Raw genomic sequence first — 22923 nt, forward strand, 5'->3', positions numbered from 1 at the left:
AGCTTTTACAACTTTTGTTCCTGACAGCATTCCTGAAAGCATACAGTATGTTTGTCTCTCTACTAGGTAAATTTTCTGCTTTGCTGTCAAAATTAAATAAGGAAGTAATTTCCCAACACACAGAATAATTAAGTTATAGATAGAATTTCTTTAATTTGGGAGTATTTTTTTATAATTTTAAAAAGCGCTTTGCTAATATTTTTGTAATATTTCTGATGTTATAATATATCTGACCTAGAAGAAAATTCTACATTGATATTTTAAATTTAATGTATTAGTGTTTTATGATTTTCCACAAGGAATGTTTGTGTTCTATCACATAAACAAAGTTAAGATCGCTGCTTTGTGACTTTTCAAACTGTATACACAGCAAGCTAACAGTGAAGCCTAGATTCTAAAATTAATAATAGTAACAACTATCAAAGGTGTCCTGGGAATTTTGCTGTGAACTTTACATAGTCAGCTCATTTAGCTCTACCAAGCATATCCTCAGAAGTTATATTTCTGTTTCACCAGTGAAAACAGTAAGACTGAGAGAGTTAAGCAATTTGCCCAAGTACATGCAGCTCTTAACTAGTGGAACTATAATTCAAACCCAGGTGTGTCTGACCACAAAAATGATGCTCTTAACAACTGTTATTATATTGCCATTCTTAATCTAAATTGTTGTGTGTGAAATTACTTGAATGTAGTGGTATCCTCTAACATACCACGAGGCAAGTCATCACAAGAGACTCAGACCAAATTAAGATGCTTAAATTACATGTGTATGCACACTTATGTATGCATGTGTTTAAATTTATTTCAGATACAAAGCAAGAAGTAAGAGGATTATGGTAAGGTACATTGACACACTTACCTCTGTCATTATAGGATATTGGTAGGTATAGGTAGCAAGGCCACATCATGGTTTATACAGTGCCCATATATCCTGTTCCACTGTCTTTGTTCCATCAACATTCCTATTTATCGTATGGTAACAAATACCAGAGTCGAGATTTAAATAAGGGTATCAAGACCCAGCAGTACACACTTGCTTTAGAAGCAAGTACACCTGACCACCACTGGACCTTGCCAGTGAGCCTACTACATGAATACAGATTTTTATCTGCATTTCCTAAGTAGAAACATGGGAGACAAAGCTCTTATCTCAGAGACAACATGTTCATGACTTGGGTTTTCCATCATTTTCTATAGGTAATAGTCATTTGTTTCATCATAATTTCTAATTAATTCATCTATCTTTGGTATATTATTAATTACTACCGTTACTAATTACTCTTTTGGTATATTATTAATTACTACAGTTATTAGTTACGGTTTTAATATATCATGAATTCTGTCTTGTCTCACAAGTTGCTTTCCTTACACATTATCTATAGTTAATGCCTATATTTTTACCCATAAATTTTAGAAGCTGCTGACTTGCTATCTTTGTTAACACTTATTTTTGAGTTTCCTCTACTTAGTTTTGTGTCTTTTATAGTATCACAGAATATAATCAAACAATTTAGCAAAACTACATTACATAAGTACTTTGATATAGAACATTAATAACCTATGCAAGTATAGGATATAATGTTAATATAAAAATTTTATTTTTCGAATTTATTGTAACCCTATAATTGATAATATGTGTCAATTAGAAAAGTCTTTCCTCTTGGTTTAATCCAGGTTGCAGGTGTCTTAGATACATGATTGAACTAAAAGAGGGGAAGAGGGCACAGAAGAAATCTGTGGCAAGTAGTTTATAAACTCTATTGAGTTTATGTGACTCTGTTGCTAGCTAAGTTTTTCTAAAACTTTGATCCAGGCACCTTGAAAGGGAATGATTGTTTGCTAGTTTCCTGTTTGAAGAGTGCAAATAGTAGTTTTTATCTGTTAAGGTTATACCCTTTAAATTGTGGGTTTCACATTCTTTTTTTAAATTTTTAAAATTTGATCTAATTAGTTATAGGGTTTCACATTCTTAACATTGGAATGCTCAGGGAAAACATAGAAAAAAAATGTTCTTTTGAGTAAATGAAAGAAGGAAGACTGTGGGGCATTAGTATTCATTGCCACAGTGAGCACTGAACACATGCTGAACACGTGACATATTTAAGGTAAAAAACCTGGCTTTGACATTGTTGGTAACTATATGAAACTCCCAAATGTATTCCAGACAATTAGACTGGCAGGAATTTGAGACAACTAATGGTTATAATTTCTTTTAATGTCATAATTAGTATGTATAGTTTCCAGTATTCAACTTTTAAAATGTGTATTCTTCATTTTCAACAATAGGTAATATTGGAAAATAATATATTGTTTTTAATTTTAGTTAACAATTGAAGTAATATGGTCTGAAATTTGGAGGATACTTAGCTGCAAAAATATTTGAGGCCTTTTTATACTTCCATATTTCACATTTCCTTTGGTTTTTAAATCGAAATAGGTTTATGTTCTTTCATAGATGGGAAATTGTATAACAAGTTCTAAAAATGGAAACAAATTTTTCAATAGCATTATACTTTATTTATGTGCACTTACTCTGCAGTTTAATATTGAGTTGCTGGTTGTGTTCTTTATAGTGTGAAGGTAAAATTTATTAGTATCTCACTAAAGGAACAGAAATAACAATAAAATATATTTAAAATTTTTAATTGTAAAACATATGTCCAACTTTCTCAAAATGGTAATGATGTAGAGTACATTCTAAATGTGTCTTTATTTAATAAGTGTTCTAGTTTAACTTACCATTTCTAACATTCTGGCCCTATATGGTAGATTTTGATTGTAGCTGGCTGCTAATTATACTTTTTCTTTGAGGGCAAATTAAAATTGTTTTCCCATCATCCTCATAAAGAAATATCAGGCATTTATGTGCTAGATTAAATAATAGAGTTAAAAATTGAAAACATTTTAATTTGCTTTTCCTAGGATATGTCAGCTCAAGGATCATCTTCACAGCTTCCTAAACCTTTTGATCCTGAGCCAGAAGCTAAATATGGCACACTGGATGTGACTTTTGACTATGACTCACAAGAACAGAAGCTTTTGGTAACAGTGACAGCTGTCACAGACATCCCAACATATAACAGGACAGGTGGCAACTCATGGCAAGTACACCTTGTTCTTCTACCTATAAAGAAACAGAGAGCAAAAACCAGCATCCAGAGAGGACCATGCCCTGTCTTCACAGAAACATTCAAATTTAATCATGTTGAATCTGAGATGATTGGAAATTATGCAGTTCGGTTTAGACTTTATGGTGTACATCGCATGAAAAAAGAAAAGATTGTGGGGGAAAAGATTTTTTATTTAACAAAATTGAATCTTCAAGGAAAAATGTCATTACCTGTGATACTGGAACCTTCTTACAATCATTCTGTAAGTATCTCATCATATGACCTCAATACAATGTAAGTTTATGGAATATAATATATATAATTTTTTAAAATCTATAATGAAGCAATAAGTTTGTCACCATATTGTTTGCATAGTAATCATACCTTTATACAAATTTCTAGGCCTTGGATAGGTAGGTATAATTTTTGTTCTTTTCTATTAAAGTTCCTTTTGAAGATGATGAGGTATAGGTTCTTTCTTGAAGTTATGAAGAATGAGACCCATGGACAATTCAGGGTGAGAGTAAAGTAACAGAATTTATTTTTGAAACAGAAAGGAAGTGAAGCTCCCAGAGAGAGGGGTTCCAATTGGTATGCCCCAGAGTTGCTGCTGTCTAGGGGTTTATATGGTATTGTTAGAGGTGACCTTTAAAGCTATTGGCTATGGAATTGTTGCAATCAGGGCTCTGCTCTGCCTATAATATTTCTGCTCCTGCTCTCAGTGATATATGATTTATGTATTTTATTCTATCCCCTTTCTAGCCAATGGTCTTAGATTTGTCCCTTTCTTGAAAATGTATTAAATGATTATGATGTAATCTAAACTATTTATAGAATTAAATTTTTTTCCAGGTTAAAACTAGGTGATCAATTAAAATCTGTTTATCCTTCTGTCTTGTTTGCTATATTGCAGAAATTTTCTGCTCATGAGTTATTATCTTTCCACAACTGCGGTGAAATTATTTTAAAAATTCAAAAACTATGACCTCATTGTATTTTCAATATTTTGAAGCATTTCTGCGTGAATACTTTTAACTTAAAGACTTCCAACCAGCTTTCACTTTTTTTTCCAGATTATTCACTTTCAAATCTCTAATCATATTTTTTTTTCTAATCATATTTTTAACTAAATTCCCATAAAGCATTGCATGTCACAGGAGAGAAGTGTCTGCACTATTTGTTTAAACCAAGGAGGCACATTATGCCACATAGTTATTTAGATTATGAGAAAATCTGTTATATGTGCTATAAGTGTAAATTGTGATTTATATTTATACCTGTTATATTTAACAAAAAGCATTTTTGCAGTATCTATGTCAGGATGGATTTAAATTTAAAAATAAAGATATTATATTTTAGCATTGTTTTAAGACTTTTAAACGTGTAAGCATAAGTTCAAGGTTAAGGTTTCATTGCATTTACATCAGATAGTATTTGATTTTGTGGGACTTTCATTCACAGTCAGACTATACAATTTAACTAGATGATTTCAGCATCTGTAAAAATAAAAAGATGGTGGTAAACGTGTGTGTGTGTGTGTGTACACACATATATCCCCATGTGTGTTTACAATGTAAGAAGCTTTATTGATAGAATTAATAGCTTACTATCACATCAAATTTTAAGAATTACTTTTTTTAGGAGAATGTCTTTTTAAATGACACTAGCAGTTTATAACAAGAGAAATAAAAAGAAAATTTAGATAATATATCTTTGAGGAAAGTATAAATTTTCATAAAATTGAATATTCTATAGTTATTAATGTGATTTTTAAATTTTTATTATTTGGTCTGAGTGATAACTATTTTTTCTGTGGAAAACATAGTATTTTATACAAATAACTGCCACTGATTTAAATTAGAAGAGAAAGATTATCATCAAGAGGTATGTATTTTATATCGCTTTATTTATTTTAAATTATCTTTCTTCTGATTCCATATTCATTATATTCATTGTCCAAAGAAAATGAAGCTCTAAACATATGGTCTTATCTCTGGTCAAATTTCTGTATACACCTGTGTTGCTTGTGTTAGGTTATAGTCATTGATTCTATAATCTTTTTTTTTTTAGCCAACTAATATTGTAAATTTCTTTAGAATACTTACAAGAAGAGTTTTTAAAAAGTTCTAGATAAGAAGCTTCTAAGATTTAATGTTCACATCTAAACAAAACCATCTTCTGCTCTTAGAAAATGTTTCTTCTGCACTGACATGTTTCTCAAATTTAATACCTATAATTTTTCTTTTCTCTTGCTTTCTTCTTTCTTCACTTTCTTAAAATCTTGTTTGTTTTACAGCTACTGAAACACCATGGTTGTGAGGTTAACACTCATAAGTGTCAGTTGTCTTGTTATAAATATTGATAGAATATATGTATTTTCTGTATGTAATGTTCTCTTTGCTTAAATTTTAATATTACATGGAGGAATCTTGTCATAGTTTACCTGGGTGAGTTTGGCTCTAATTTTGTTAGATGTAAAAATGTGTGTATAAGGGTTATATTCATAATTAAATATTTATTCTAGTGACTTTTGAATAATTACTTACTATTGCTTTTGTTACAAGAGCATTTGTCTTTTGGCAAGGGAAAGTTTTAACCCAACCAAAGAATTCACAAATCACACTTAAAATATTTTTTAAATTTCTTGGGTTTTTTTCATGGATAATAATAAAATAGAGTCCTGCATATAGTTTAGCTTCAGAGCTAGTTTTTGAAGAACTGATTGAATCAACACATTGAGAGAAATAGACAAATGCCATCAAAATGACTTTCTGAGAACTAAACAATTAGTTTCCTTCAGGGTAAGATTAAAATTTAACATTGAGATATAGTTTAAGGTATTCCTCTTTGATGATAAAAAATACATCAGAGAGTTGTAAAGCATGAGTTCTTACTACTAAATAGCTGTGTAAGTTTGGTAAATTACCTAATCATTGTGAGTATCAGGTTTCTCATTAGTAAAATGAGAGGATTAGAACAAATGATATATGAGGTTCTATTCATCTCTGATGTTCTCTGGTTCTACTAATATATATGGTGAAAGGATTTAGGCAAGAACAGAATTGAGTGAATTTTAAGTTCATTTTATATGCTTGATACATCACATTTTGTGGTGAGCACGTATTATTTCCTCCCTCTTTCATACCTTTTCAACAACTTTCTAATGATCAGGGAAGTTCCAACTAAAGCTTTCTATCTTCCTAAGAGCAGCTAGAAAATTCACTTTCCTAATCTTGCTCATAGGGAGAGCATGAGCTTTATGACTAGACTGTACTACTTGTGTTCATTTCTGGGAAACTTCAATATAAACTGAACAGAGAAGATACTGTGCTCATATTATGTCTCTATGAAGCTGATGGCAGAGCCATTGGAGGTGAGAGACCACAGTAACTCTAAAATGGCTTTGTTGGTGCAGAAACAATGTTAGTGCTGGGCCAGTTACAGTTGTAGTAAAGAAAAGTCCTTGAAACATGAGAGTCCTATAGGAACAGCAACAAAGTTCCTGTAAGACAATGGTCCTGCCATATGAGTTTAGACTTTATTCTTGAGAGTCTTGGCTGTTAACCTGATTTCCTGTTTGTCCCCATTCTTTTAATAAATTGCCATTCCACTTTATGAGTCGGAGTTAACTTCCAGTGTTTTCAAATAAGAACTCTGAAATTGTTTAATATTTACTTGCTTCTGTCATTTCTTACTCCATGCTGATAACTGGAGTGTTGGCAGTTACCTTTACTACTCTCTCATAATTTGATTTCTCTTACATATTCAACTTAGTTAGGGTGGTACTCTTTCTTAGTGTATAAAACCAATTTGTTCACTTGAATTTTTAATACTTTATTACACACTCTGTAGTAGTTGCCTGGAATAGCCTTTCCTTTTCTTCTTCCCAATTTTATTTTTCACTCAATTTACTTGATTTTTTAAATACTGTTAGGTTTATTTTATAGTTTATTAAAATAAAATCCATGATTTTTCTAATGGATATAACAGACAAACCTTTCTATACAAATAGTGCCTGGATAGCATTATCTATACGGAATGACTAGTTGGGATGATAGTTAAGATTCCTGCACATTGCTCCAGTTACAAAATATAAGAATTTTGATTAAATCCTTGATGTACTTCAAGTAATTTGTATAGTCTTGGTGAGTTGCTATACAGCAAGATTGATGTTTAGCAAATAAATGTGGTATGTTTCATCTTGGGATCAGATGTTTTAAATTGATAGATGAACTGCAGTTCACCTGTTAAAGTTTCCTGTAGAAAAATGATTCTCAAAGTGTGACCCTGGGCCAGCAACATCAATGTTGCCTAAGAGCTTGTTAAAAGTGCAGATTCTCAGTCCCTGTCCCGTACTTACTAAAGAAAAAAGAAAAAAAAAAAAAGTGTGTTCTTTCCCAGATCCTCCTAGTAAGAGCACAGCCCACCTAAATCTTTTTTTTTAATTTTATATTTGTTTTACTTAGTTGTACATGACAGCAGAATGCATTTCAATTCATCGTACACAAATAGAATGCAACATTACAATTTAAACCATTTATGCAATCGTATATGTACCTAGGGTAATGTTGTCCATCTCATTCCACTATCTTTCCTATTCTCATAACCCCTCCCTACCTTGCCCTTTGCCCAATCCAAAGTTCCTCCATTCTTCCCATGCCCACCTCCATTATAGATTAGCATCCACTAATCAGAGGAAACATTCAGCTTTTATTTTGGGGGAATTAAAAAAGCAATCATAAAATTCATTTGGAAAAATAAGAGATCTGGAATAGCCAAAGAATCCTTAGCAAGAAAAGTGAAACAGGAGGCATCACAATATTTTTGCTAAGCATAATATTCTCCATCATCCTTTACCTGCAAATGCCATAATTTTATTCTCTTTTAATTCTGAGTAATAGTCCATTGTGTAAATATACCACAGTTTCTTTAGGTGGACATCTAGGTTGGTTCCACATATTAGCTATTGTGAATTCCAATACTATAAACATTGTTGTGGCTATGTCACTATAGTATGCTGATTTTTAAGTCCTTTAGGTATAGACCAAGGAGGGGGATAGCTAGGTCAAATGGTAGTTTCATTCCAGGTTTTCTGAGGCATCTCCACACTGCTTTCCAAATTAGTTGCACCAATTTGCAGTTCCACCAGCAATGAATGAGTGTACCATTTCCCCCAGATCCTCTCCAACACTTATTATTGCTTGTATTCTTGGTAACTCCCGTTCTGACTGGGATGAGATAAAATCTTAGAGTAGTTTTGATTTGCATTTCTCTAATTATTAAAGATGTTGAATACTTTTTCATGTATTTGTTGATTGCTTGTATATCTTCTTCTGAGAAGTATCTGTTCAGTTCTTTAGCCCATTTATTGACTGGGTTGGTTTTTTTGTTTTTGTTTTTTTTTTTTTTGGTATTAAGTTTTTTTAATTTATATCCTGGATATTAGTGCTCTATCTGATGTATGTGTGGTAAAAATTTGCTCCCATAGTGAAGGTTCTCTCTTCACCTCAGTGATTGTCTCTTTTGCTGAAAAGAAGCTTTTTAGTTCAAATCCATTTCATTTATTGATTCTTGATTTTGTTTCTTGCACTTCAGGGCTCTGGTTAAGGAAGACCGGGCCTAATACTACATGATGATGATACTTTTTCTTCTATTAGGTACAGGATCTCTGGTCTAATTCCTAGGTCCTTGATCCACTTTGAGTTGTGTTTTGTGCATGGTGAGAGATAGAAGTTTAATTTCATTGTGCTACATATGGATTTCCAGTTTTTCCAGCACCATTTGTTGAGAAGAGGCTATCATTTCTCCAACATAGTTTTTGGCACCTTTGTCTAGTATGAGATAACTGTTTTTATGTGGGTTGGTTCTGTGTCTTCTATTCTATACCATTAGTCTACATATCTATTATGGTGCCAATACCATGCTGTTTTTGTTACTATTGCTCTGTAGTATAGTTTAAGGTCTGGTAGTGTGATGCCTCCTGCTTCACTTTTCTTGCTAAGGATAACTTTAGCTATTCCAGATCTCTTATTTTTCCAAATGAATTTTATGATTGCTTTTTCAAGTTCTATGAAGAATGTCACTGGTATTTTAATAGGAATTGCATTAAATCTGTACAACAGTTACGGTAGTATGGTTATTCTGACAATAGAGCCCTGGAAGATTTTTCCATCTTCTAAGTTTTTCTTCAGTTTCCTTCTTTAGTGTTCTGTAATGTTCATTGTAGATGTCTTGCACCTCTTTTGTTAGATTGATTCCCAAGTATTTTATATTTTTTGAGATATTTTGAGTGGGGTAGTTTTTCTAATTTCTCTTTCAGTGGATTCATCACTTACATATAGAAGTGCATTTGATTTATGGGTATTGATTTTATATCTTGCTACTTTGCTGAATTCATTCATTAGTTCTAGAAGTTTTCAGGTGGAATTTTTTGGACCTTGTAGATATAGAATCATGTTATCAGCAAATAGTGATAGTTTGAGTTCTTCTTTACCTATTTGTATCCCTTTAATTTCTTTCTGTTGTCTAATTGCTCTGGTTAGAGTTTCAAGGACTATGTTGAATAGAAACGGTGAAAGAGGGAATCTCTTTTTCCAGTTTTTAGATGGAATGCTTTCAATTTTTCTCTATTTAGAATGACTTTGGTCTTGGGCTTAGCATAGATAGCTTTTACAATGTTGAGGTATGATCCTGTGATTCCTAGTTTTTCTACTGTTTTGAACATGAATAGGGGCTTTATTTGATCGAATGATTTTTGAGCATCTATTGAGATAATCATATGATTCTTGTCTTTAAGTCTACTGATGTGATGTGTTACATTTATTGATTTCCATATGTTGAACCAACCTTGCATCCCTGGGATGAACCTTACTTGATCATGGTACACTATATTTTTAATATGTTTTTGTATGGTTTGGGCCAGGATTTTAGTGAGAATTTTTGCCTCTATATTCATCAGGGATATTGTTCTGAAGTTTTCTTTCTTGATGTGTCTTTGTCTGGTTTTGGTTTCAAGGTGAGGCCAGACTCATAGAATGAGTTTGGAAGGGTTCCCTCCTTTTCTATTTCATGGAATAATTTGAGGAGTATTGGTATTAGTTCTTCGTGGAAGGTCTTTTAAAACTCTGTAGAGAATCCGTCTGGTCCTGGGCTTTTCTTGGTTGGTAGGCTTTTTATGGCATCTTCTATTTCCTTGCTTAAAATTAATCGGTTTAAATTGTGTATGTCCTCCTGATTCAGTTTGGGTAGATCGTGTGTTTCTAGAAATTTGTCAATGTCACCGAGATTTTATTTTTTATTAGAGTATAAATTTTTAATTATCTTGTGTATTTCAGTAGTGTCATCATGTTATTTCCTTTTTCATCATGAATTTTGGTAACTTGAGTTTTCTCTCTCCTTCATTAGCATGGCTAAGAGTTTATCAATTTTATTTATTTTTTTTCAAAGAACCAACTTTTCATTTTGTCAATATTTTTAATTGTTTCTTTTGTTTCAATCTAATTGTTTTCAGCTCTAATTTTAATTATTTCCTGTCTCTACTACTTTTGGTGTTGATTTATTCTTCTTTTTCAAAGGCTTTCAGATGTAGTGTTAGGTCATTTATTTGTTGACTTTTTATTCTTTTGATGAGTGAGCTCAATTCATTGAACTTTCCTCTTAGCACTTCCTTCATAGTGTCCCAGAGATTTTGATATGTTGTATCAGTGTTCCTTCATTTACCTCTAGGAGTTTTTTTTAATCTGCTCCCTGATGTCTTCTGCTATTCATTCCTCATTCAGTATTATACTATTTAGTCTCCAGGTGCTGGAATAGCTTCTATTGTTTATTTTATCATTGATTTCTAGTTTCAGTCCATTATGATAAGATAGAATATAGGGTAATATCTCTATTTTTTTAATTTGCTAAGAGTTGCTTTGTGGCATAATATATTAGATATAATATAATCTATTTTAGAGAAGAAGGTATGTTTGCTCGATGATGGAGGAAATACTCTATATATGTCTGTGAAATCTAAATTATTGATTGTATTATTGAAATCTATAGTTTCTTTGTTTAGTTTTTGTATGGAAGATCCATCCAGTGGTGAGAGAGGTGTGTTAAAATCACTCAGTTTTATTTTGTTGTGATCTATTTGTTTCTTGAATTTGAGAAGGGTTGGTTTGATATATGTAGATGCTCCTTTTTGGGGGGCATAGATATTTATGATTGTTATGTCTTATTGATGTACAGTTCCCTTAAGCAGTATGAAATGTCCTTATCTCTTCTGACTAAATTTGGTTTGAAGTCCACTTTATCTGTATGAGGATGAAAACCCCTGCTTGTTTACATGGCCCATTTGAGTGATATGTTTTTTCCCCATCCTTTCACCTTCAGTCTGTGGATGTTTTTTCCTATGAATCTCTTAAAGGCAGCATATGGTTGGATTTTTTTTTATCTAATCTGTCAGTCTGTGTCTTTTAATTGATGAATTTAGGCCATTAGCATTCAGGGTTATTATTGAGACATGGTTTGTATTCCCAGTCATTTTGGTTTATTTTTGATTTTTAAGCTTTGGTTGGTTTCTCCTTTGATTGAATTTACCTGTTCCTCCCTTTGCTGATTTTTATTGTTATTTTTCATTTTCTTCTCATGGAATATTTTGCCAAGAATATTGTGTAGTGCAGGCTTTCTCATTGTAAATTCCTTTAATTTTTGTTTATCGTGGAAGATTTTTATTTCATCATCACATCTGAAGCTTAATTTTTCTGGGCATGAGATTCTTGGTTGGCATCCATTTTGTTCAGAGCTAGGTATATGCTGTTCCAGGATCCTAGTTTTGATGGTTGGGGTTGAAAAATATGCTGAGATCCAAATTGGTTTCCCCCTATATGTAATCTGAAACTTTTCTGTTGCAGATTTTAAAATTCTGTCCTTATTCTCTATGCTAGGCATTTTCATTGTAATATGCCTTGGTGTGGATCTATTGTAATTTTGTACCTTTGGTGTCCTGTAAGCCTCTTGTATTTGATTTTACAATTCATTCTTCATGTTTGAGAAGTTTTCTGATATTATTTCATTGAAGAAATTGTGCGTTCCTTTGGTTTGTATCTCTTTGCCATTCTCTATCCTGATAATTCTTAGATTTGTTCTTTTCATGTTGTCCCATAATTCTTGGAGGTTTTGTTCATGGTTTCACAACATCTTCACTGTGTGATCAACTTTATTTTCAAGATTATACATTTTATCTTCAATGACTGAGATTCTGTCTTCTAAGTTATATAATCTGTTGATAGTTTCTATGAATTTTTTATTTGGTTTACTGTTTCCTTCATTTCAAGGATTTCTGTTTGTTTGTTTGTTTGTTTTTGTTTTTCAGGGTCTTTCTTTCTTGAAGTAATCTTTTGCTACCTGTATTTCCTCTCTTATCTTTTTGTTGGAGCCATCAATTGTTTCCTGTGTTTGCTCTTAATTTATTCTTGGCTTCACAGATCATTTTAATTATGTACATTCTGAACTCCTTCTCTGACATTTCTTCTACTATGCTGTCAATGGAATCTATTATTGTTTCAGTTTGGTTTGTTTCAGGCACTTTCTTCCCTTGTTTCTTTGTGTTATTTGTATGTCTTCCTCTCTAGCAGTGTGGATTTGAGGGTCAGTCACTCTGCTCCTACTACATGTGCGTGCTTATCTGCTATTCCTCCTTCCGTGTGGCAGGTGGGCCAGGGTATACGGTGATCCGCCTCAGAATTCTTCTGCTAACTGGGATGGTAACATGCTGGTCCTCCCAGGGAAGCAGAGAGGACTAGCCGTGTTCAGGCAGGGTGGGACTTTTCATGCTTAGGATGGTGCCAGCCAGGAGCAGGAGGAGCGGCTGCAAATACAGAGGAGGGTCTAAATCTTTGATTTCAGCCTTGTGAGACTCTTCAGTAGAAAATTCTGCTTAGCCTACTTGGACTTCTGACCTACAAAAAAAAATGTGAGATAATAAGTGAGTATTGTCTCAAGCTGCTAAGTTTGTGGTCATTTTTTAGTGATAGAAAACTAATACAGATTTTGGTATTGGAAAGTGGGATGCTGCCAAACAAATACCTAAAACTGTGGAAGTGGCTTTGAAATCACTGTTAGGTGAGGATAGGAAGAAGTCAGGGGAAATTTCTGAAGAACATGATCAAGAAAGTCTAAGTTGCCTTGAACAGACTTAATAGAAATGTGGCCGTTAAGAGCCTTGCCCAGAGGACAAAAGGAAGTGAAATACATGTTCTGGACCAGGGCTGGGAGCATTCTTTTTATGATGTGGCAAGGTGCTTAGCAGAATTGTTTCCTGCAGTTACATGAAAAGAGCAACTTACAAATGAGGAATTTGAATATTTAACCATAGAAATTTCCAGGCACGGTGTTAAAAGTCTTTGAAGGAACCAGGACTTGATGAATTGGGAAATCCCCTGACAAGATGGCAAAACATGCTAAAATTCAAAAATGGCCATGACAGATGGTATAGAGTAGCTGCACAGCTTTTGCTGAAACCTCACAAGGATCAAAAGGGCAAAGTATACTCAGTCTCCTGGAAAATCATTCTATGAAATGAAGGGTGTTCCTCAGATCATCACAAAAAAACTAAAAGGCTTTTAAAAGCTAAAGATCATTTTCCCTCATTTATTTCAGCAGAATCTAAAAATAAAGGAATTATCTTGAAAAGATTAGTGGACATGGCTTTCATTTAATGGAGGGAACCTCTGTAAAATTCATATAAGACTTACAAAATTCTTGAAAAAATCATATCAGCATATACATTAGCACCTTGAACGAAGAAGAATCAGGAATATGAAATGAAAGCAAGGGTCTGGATTTCCAAAATTCTGTTGGTAGGAAGCATGCTGGTGAAACTTCCTAACAACAGATACCTGCTTGCTACTTTTCAAGAAGGATGAAAAATGAGAGCACAGAGATGGATCCGAAGACTCAGAGAGGCTTGTTCCCGAACTTTAATACCTATTCAGGGAACTGTGGCTATAGTTTGCCCATCCATAACTGCCTTGAACGAGTGATTGCCATTCATTTTGCCCTTTGTGAACTGTAATGTCTGTAATTATGTCTGTCTTCCCATTGTATATTGGAAGTGTTAGTGGCAGTGTTAGTGTTTCTTTAATTATACAGATTCATAAGGGAGAAGAATTTTTCCCAGGAGCTAAAATTGTTCACCTTGGGTTTAGATAAAATTTTGTCATTTGTGATTATAAGATTTAAATTTAGATATTGAGTTTTTTTAATGTTGAAATGATGATGAAATGATATGAAATTTGGGTGTCCTTGGGCTGGGGTCAGTGCATTTTGCTCATAAGAAGTGTATGGTAACATGGGGGCCAGATGGGCAGACTGGAGTAGGCAGAATTCTAAGATGGTCTCATGGCCTTTATACCTCTGGTGTTGCTGCTATACTTATGTTACATGGCAAATGGATTTTGAAGATATGATTAAGGTTACTTATAAGTTGACATTAAAAGTATGTATTGCTGGACATGGTATGTACACCTGTAATCCCAACAACTCTGGAGCCTGGGGCAGGAGGATCACAAGTTCAAAGACAGCCTCAGCAGCTTAGCAAGACCCCCCTCTCAAAAATAAAAAAAAAGGATAGGCATGTAGCTCAGTGGTAAAGCACTCCAGTTTCAATCTTCTAACAACAAAAAAGGAGGGAAGTCAGTCAGAGGAGATCTAGACTGTTCACATGAAAATTTTCTCTTTGCTTCTAAGTGAAAATCGAAATGCATAAAAATATATTCAAAGCTTGAGGCAGATAGAGGGAGCCTCCTGAGAGGACCCAAAAGCAACTTTTCATCTGCTGAGCTCTGGTCAACTGCCACCAAGAATATGGGAACCTCAGTCTTACTCTACAAGAACTGAATTTAGCCAACACTTAAATGAGATTGGGAGAGATTCTTCTCCAGAACTTCCAGATAAGAGTCCAACTGAGTCGATATGTTTATTTTGTTTTCTGAGATCAGCAGAGAACCCAGCTAAGTTCTCCCAGACTTCTGAACTATAGAGTCAGTAATATGATAAGTAGGTGTAAGTTTGTGATAACTTGTTACACAGAAATAGAAAATTAATATGGTCCACAGGGCCTAAAATATTTATTCTCTGGCTCTTCACAGAAGTTTGCGGACCTCTCCTTAAAATAGCTGGGAAATGAGATTGAATATCAAATATGCAAATCACTACTTATGCAATCAGATAACATACTGAATATCTACTTTTATGTTGGGATATTCTTTACCAATCCATGGAATCTTTAGCAAATACCATTACACAGTTGTAAACATATATAAATCAAATTTGCAGGGACTCTTTGTTTATGACTATTTATTCCCCTTTTATTATTCTTTATGACTGCACTATCAGTATAAGTACCATTGCTCTGGTGCTTATTAGACTTGTTTTACAATTTTCTAAATATAACTAGCTCTCTATAATTAACATTATTATTTCATTTTTTGATCCATAGTGCTTCCCATACTCTGTTCCAGAGTCACTGCTATTCTAAACCCTTTCCACCAGGAGGCTTTCACTAACTCTAGTTTATTCAAATTCTGTTTCTATAAGTCTTATAACACCTTTCCTTTTATAATTCTTTATAGTACTTACAATTCTTCATAATTGCTTACTGTCTTAATTGTTGTACCCCTAGCCCTTAGCTTAATTACTGACCTATAGACACTCCACAGTAAATATTTTTTAGTAAATAGACAAAAAAGTGTTTATTCATGGGGCTGGGGTTGTGGTTCAGTGACAAGAGTGCTCGCCTAGAGTGCTTGAGGCACTGAGTTTGATCCTCAGCATCACATAGATGTAAAATAAAGATATTGTATCCACCTAAAACTAAAAAAAATAAATATTTTTTAAAAACTAAAAATAAAGTGTTCATTCACTTTAATATGTTGCAATATGAACATAAGGGAAACTATAATAGCTGTGAGAAAGTTACTACATAATTAGGTTTTAAATTTTTATGTTCAAATTTTGCCTTAAAGTTTTAAGAAAGAAGAAGACAGTGATTTTTTTAATTGAATCATAAATACTACCACTTAGAGTTTAGTGATCACAGAATCCAGCTATCTTGTCCAGTAAGAAAATACTTAACTTAGATCAAATCATTTGGCTAGTTTCTCCTGGCCTCTTGGTTCAAAAGCTTGGGCTGGAATGCAGTGGTCCTTCTACAGCCAGTAATTTTCCAGAGATTTTGGAGGGGCCTATTTGGAAACTTCAATTTAATTTAAAAAGATTCTGAGACCTTTATTATGCATGATTTCTGATATATAAACTACCTTTAAAAAGATGTTGAGTGGAATTTCTCCACAAAATTTTTCTGCACACATACCCAATGAAATGAGTAAAAAAGTATCAAAACTACCATAAAATTTACCAAGAGCAACCACTCAATGGAAGAAATATCTATAATTCAGAGTGGCATGAAGAAACATATAGCAAAATACATACTTAAAACCTAATTCCATGCACTATCCATCAAAAGACATGCAATAAAAATCTTAGAAATTTTAATTACAATTCATAGAAAGACAAATTACTGAGTAGAATGTTTTAGTACAGTAGAGTGTATTACTACATACAAATATTTAGTGACCCTTCTTGTAGAAGAGTTTTAAATTTCTGTCTGTTGAAATTGGGCTGTTTATCTCAGTATCAACTTACTTTGATACAAAAGTTGATGCAAAGATTGATGTTGCTACATCAAAAGCTCAAAATATTTATGATATTGATTTGAAGCTATGCAGTAGAAAAAGATGAAACTTGAATTTATGGTTGCTATTATGGTGACCTGTTTATGTAGTGATAAAGTATTTTGTAAAATTGTCTCCTAAACTAATGTAGATGGTAGTTAACATAAAAAATGAACTTACAGCTTTAGGCAAAAAGGGTAGGGAAAACAAACTAATAACATCAATTTATTTACTATTTGCATTTGACTGCAAAGTATTATAAGAAAAAGAAGAGTTCATAGAGGAACAGACAGGATTGTAAGCAAGAGTAAAAGGAAATAGAGCAAATATAAACATTCAAGGATCTGTGGGATTGGAAGGTACAAATGAGTGGTTTCCAACCCATATATGATAGAGCTGACAACACTGAGCTATCAAAGGCTTCAGAAAAATCAAGGACCAAATTGAGAGTGTTGCCAAAGCATCCAATGTTTAAAATATTTGCGTTGGGTGTGGTGGTGCATGCCTATAATCTCAACTACTTGTGAGGCTGCGGCAGGAGAATATCAATTTTGAGACCAGTCTGAGTAACTTAGAGACACTGTCTCAAAATAAAAAGCAAAAGACTGGGGATGTAGCTCAGTGGTAGAACACCTTTGGGTTCAATCTCCAGGACTGGGGCAGGAAGGGGAACAAAAGTCTAAGTAGATTATTGTGGTACCCAGAAAGTCATTTCTTTTGGACAAAATGGTTCTAGTAGCAAAAGGGACTAAAGGTGTGGTGCTCCTTCAAAGAGTGGGAAATGCATAAAGAAGGAGAATGAGCAAGACAACATCTGCCTTGTCTGATTTGAGAATTATAGCAGAGCAGTTACTATCTTGTGGTCCTTAAATGGAAATGGTTTTGGCAGTTTTTTTGTGTCCCTGGTTCACAATTGCATATCGGATGTTTGTATAGGGGACAACTCACCTTTTTAGTTCTGTCTCCAAATGAGGAAAAGCCACATCTGTACTCAGAGTATTTAATACCTATCTTCCCTTTTCACCTTAAAAAGGTGATTAAGGGGTTGGCATATAGTGGTAGAGTACTTGCCTAGCGTGCCCAAGGCATGGGTTTGATCTGCAGCACTGAAAACAAACTGAAACCAAACAACAACAAAACAACTAAAAAACAAGACCTATGACTGTTAGCATTTTGGGCTTATTTTCCTTAGGGCAGCATGGGAGTGTTTTGCATATGGGAGAATGAAGGAACTGAATGTTCAATATCCAGAGGAACAGGCATTATGGTCTTGGATATCATGTGCATCTATCCGCTAGCTTCTCCCTGCAGAAGCAGAATGCATTATTACCCTGTTGAACTCAGATGTGGCTGTGTAATTTGCTTTGATCTTCTTTTTATAACTTTTAAGAGCCAGAATAATGTTTCTGCTATTATAGAAACCTATGGAAATGGAGACTCTCTCAGCTTTGAGGAGAGCCTGTCTTGCTAGTCCAAAAGTGATAAGTTGTGTAAGCTCGAAGTAATCTACTATTGTATTAATATGTAATTATTTATTACCACAGTGTAATGAGCCTGACTGATTGGCTCTTTTTAAGGAATGTGTGAGCTTCTGTGACAGATAAGTGGATGAAGCAGGGGAACTGACTGGTAGAATTGCCTTCTTTTTGAAAAAATCTAAGTCTACATATTTGTTAGAAATTGGACTTCCCGGAAATAGACCCTGAAAGGGAGCTTAGGGTACTACATGCTTCGTTTTTTTTTTTTAATGTTTATTTTTTAGTTTTTCGGCGGACACAACATCTTTGTTTGTATGTGGGTGCTGAGGATCGCACGCATGCCAGGTGAGCACGCTACCGCTTGAGCCACATCCCCAGCCCTACTACATGCTTCTTAAGTCATGTTCTTGGAATCAGTACTTGTGAAAGAAAGGAAAAGGAAACAAGACTGGAAAGAAGGAAAATTGAAGCTGAAGGGCATGCCTAACAACAGCTTCAGCAATCCCATGGGACTCTGGAACTGATATAGTTCTTTAGAGTTGTCCCCAGTTGGGCCAAGATAGAGATGGCAATGCCTTTACATCCCCTCAGTCTCATTGGCTATGGACTGCGCTGGAGGATATAAAGGTGAGGCACTTCCTGAAGACTACAATTGAAGGCTGTGTTCCAACAGCACTCCTGATGGCTAAGATGATAGTCTCTTCATTAATAAGGAATCTTGACAGTGTATGACGGTGTCTACCATGGCTATAAACCAGTACAGTATAAAACCAGTACTCTATTTGATTTAAAAATCAGAAGGGTGGGCATAGGGAAGTTGGAAAGAACACTAAGAATGCTAAAAGTGTATATAGTTAAGAAAAATGACGACCTCCTTATGTGACTAAGAAATAGATCATATAGAAAATAATCTTTCTATTAAGCCGTTTTAAACTTTAACTAATTATATTTTATTTTCTTTTATTTATGTAAAATAAAATGGATTTCTAAAATAAAATATCTGTAGTTTGATCTCATTTTTATAAAAGCATTTTTATTCCTTTTTTTGTTTCATAGAATATGTCTGCAAAATGTTTACCAGAAAGCAATTTGTGGATGGTAAAGTTCAGGGTGAATTTTTTTTTAACTTTTATCTTTATTTTTGCATTATTTATGATAATCAGTTTTCAAGTTTTTTTGTTTGTTTGTTTGTTTGGAGTTTTTTTTTTTTTAGTTGTAGAACACAATATCTTTTTTTTTTTTAAATTTTTATGTGGTGCTGAAGATAAAACCCAGTGCCTCCCTCATGTGTGCTAGGCGAGCGCTCCACCACTTAGCCACAACCTCAGCCCTCAGTTTTCAGTTTTTTAAAAAAATGGAGCGAGAAAGGTCCAGGGAATTTGAACTCTTGTCACTTTGGTTAGGGTGAATAAAAAGGTAAGTTGTTAACTAGATTCTTTAGGACAGCAGAGGAATAAGACAAAGGATAAGGCTATGGTGGAAAACCTTAAGTTTTCTTAGATTTTAATGTTAGAGAATATGTGCCTAAGTGCCTATTTTGTTAAATATGCTTCTCTATTGTACTTTTGTGTCAACACAGCAGTTCTGGAAGTAGACATGAGAGTGGATGAATTTTTCTCAGGGGTGAGAAGAGCCTCAGGAACTCCTAGAAAAAGATTGGTGATAGGAGAGGTAAGATAGGAAGAAAAAAAACAATTAAAATATCACAGAAGACAAGAATGAAGTTCATGAAGGAAGAAATAATCAATTTTGTCAGATACTACTTATAAATCCAATAATCTGAGTATTGTACAATCTATTAGATTTGAGCTGTGAGGTGATAGGTAGCCTTAAAGGGACATTTAGGGCGGTGAAGGGACTAGAATCCAAACTGGAATAGCAATCATGTAGATAACTTTTCCACCAAGTTTATAAAAAACAGGAAGAACGAGGATAGTATTTGGAAAGTTGATGTTTAAAGAGGATGTTTTTGAGGCTAGGAAAAACTTGGGCATGATTAAATACTAATGCAAATGATCTGATAAAAAGATGGAGTATGAGATATAGGAGAGGTGATTGAAGAAACATTAATCAAGATGATTAGAGAGGTGAGATGAAAAAGGGGCAGATGTGTTGAGTATTTAAAGGGTGGACCATGAAATTGAACAGGATAAAGAGAAAATTGAGAAAGGGGCTGATGAATGGAGGAAAGATAACTGGGCTAAAAGTCTTCAAGGATTTCAAGGAAGAGGTGTGAGAGGAGTAAGTAAGCAAAAAGCATGGAAAGTTAAGGAACTGGAGTTGAAGAGAGAAATGTTTTCAGTAATACGATGTGAAATGACACGGGTTCAGAGTGTGAGGGTGGGAGTGGGCATCTGCAATGGAGTCAAAGGTAAAATCACTGGAGATAGATAAGTTGATCAAGAGAGCCCAGGTTCTTGGATAGGCTATCGTATGGATGTAGAAGTCACAAAAAGATAATGGCAGAAGTTGAAGTATAACAAAAGATAGAATCAGGGATCATTTTCCTCAATGAGTGAAGACAACCTGTTCAGGGAATGAAGAAGAAATATCTAGGAGGACAAAATTTCTCCAAGGATGACAAGAGGAAAATAGTGGTTCTTTTCCATGATTTTTAGGAATAATGTTTGTGAAAACGGAGGATAACTTTGTTTCCTGACTTTGGGGTTCTTGGAATATGAGGGAATATCTGGGATGGAAAGTCCATGGGGAATAATGTGTCCTCAGGAAAAAAATGGATTTTGATTAAAGCAACATGCCGGGGCGTCTGAGCAGAAATTAAAGTTCAGGAATTTATAATAGATCAGAGTATCAAGAAGGCTCTGGGAAAGACTCTGGAAAGGAGAAACATAATAGGAAGAAGTTCAAAGAATAAAAGGATTAATGTTAAAGTAAAAGAGATGAACAGTATCATCAGCATCTACCTTCATTTGTATTATGCTAAAGTGTCAATCCTAATTATAATTTTATTCCCTATTTTAAATCTCACATTTCATTTAAAGTCTAATTTGAATCCCATTGTTTGTAGAAATGTATCAGGTCTTTTCTAATTTAGTTTAAGCTACTTAACCTACCTGTTTTTGTGTACCCATGATAGGTATGGTTATTGCTATAGAAATGTTGAATGTACAGATGGACAGATGGATGAATAGGTATATATTTGGTATATTATCATTGAGTTTATTGCTTCTGGTCCTCATTTTTGCAGCTAGCTGTATGTTTTCTTTCTTACTAAACTTGTTTTATGAGCTTATTCCAGATTTTAAACACTTGAAGACTGGACTATTTACTTATATGGTATTTTTCATAGAACCTGGTACATAGATGTTAGTGGCCACTTATTAAATTGATTCACCATGTTGACTCAAGGAAGCTTGGATTATTCTTAAATTCTTACCCATTTCCATATAGCAGTATTTCTTGATAAGTATCAGTATCCTTAAAAGAGCCCTAATAAAAATCTTTTTTGGGGGGGCAGGGGCTACCATGGATTGAACTCAGGGGCACTCAACCACTGAGTCACATCCCCAGCCTTATTTTGTATTTTATTTAGAGACAGGGTCCCACTGAGTTGCTTAGAGCCTCACTGAGTTGCTGAGTATGGCTTTGAACTCAATCCTCCTGCCTCAGCCTCCCAAGCTGCTAGGGTTATGGGCATATACCACCACGCCTAGCTCCTAATAAGAATCTTTTACAACCTAAAATACAATAAGCATGCATCTTGAGGTAATTAAACAGTTTTTAAATAATAATTGATTAATTAGAAAAATAAATGGTTATCCTGTTTCTTATTCAACATATAATACCATAGTCTCCTATGAGTGATCAACCTTCCTTATGATTTACTATGAAAATATTCTCATTGTGGATACTTAACAATTTCAGCCTTTAACTTCTGAAATACCTAGATATCAAAAATAGTCTACCTTTTATGTTAATGGACTTAATCAATTCAGTTTGATATTTGTATTGCTATTAATGTGTGTGTGTGTTTGTGTGTGTGTGTATTGCTAGGGATCAAATACAGGACTTCATGCATGCAAGGAAGCACTCTACCACTAAGCTATATTCACAGTCTCTTGTTAGTTTTATTTTTAATAGAGATCAATTATTTCTTACATTCCATAATTGAAATGTGTATATTTATAAGAATCATACTTTATATTGCTAGCAAATACCTTTCAAAACTTAGTTTCACCCATTTTCACATATTCACAGCTACCATTGTCTATAAAAAGTCTACATTTTCCAAATATGGATTATTATTATTTATTATAAAATAATTGAAAACACCTCTTGATAAACGAATGATCATAGTTAAAAAATACTGCTTGAAGGAGAAAGCTGCATCTGTTTAATTCAGTTTCATAGGAACACAGTAAGATGGGACATGGCTTGCTTTAATAAAATTAAATAGAGACAGTTATTCAAGGAGAAAGTAAATGAACATATATTATTGATAGAAAGCAATAGCAGTAAGTCTCGCATGAAGAATTTTTATCAAATATTTCAGAGAAAGGGAGAAGCTAAAATAGGACACAAAAGGGAGCCTTTTGTTTAAATCATATTTTTTTAGGTAAAAAAGAAGTGAAGTTTAAAAGTCAGGTCTAAAATTTTGAA

General features: G+C 33.8%; 1 protein-coding gene across 9 annotated transcripts in view; it reads left to right on the plus strand.

Moving 5' to 3' along the window:
- Syt14 (synaptotagmin 14) overlaps nucleotides 1-22923 on the plus strand; it is a 220810-nt gene that overhangs the window by 140835 nt on the left and 57052 nt on the right. For all 9 annotated transcript variants that reach the window (XM_078022756.1, XM_078022757.1, XM_078022758.1 and 6 more), the window contains one exon: nucleotides 2923-3372. In XM_078022756.1, the coding sequence (XP_077878882.1) occupies nucleotides 2923-3372 (450 nt within the window). The remainder of the gene's footprint in view (nucleotides 1-2922; nucleotides 3373-22923) is intronic.

The sequence above is a fragment of the Ictidomys tridecemlineatus genome, chromosome 10 (genome assembly GCF_052094955.1).
Source record: "Ictidomys tridecemlineatus isolate mIctTri1 chromosome 10, mIctTri1.hap1, whole genome shotgun sequence".
Classification (NCBI taxonomy): Eukaryota; Metazoa; Chordata; class Mammalia; order Rodentia; family Sciuridae; genus Ictidomys; species Ictidomys tridecemlineatus.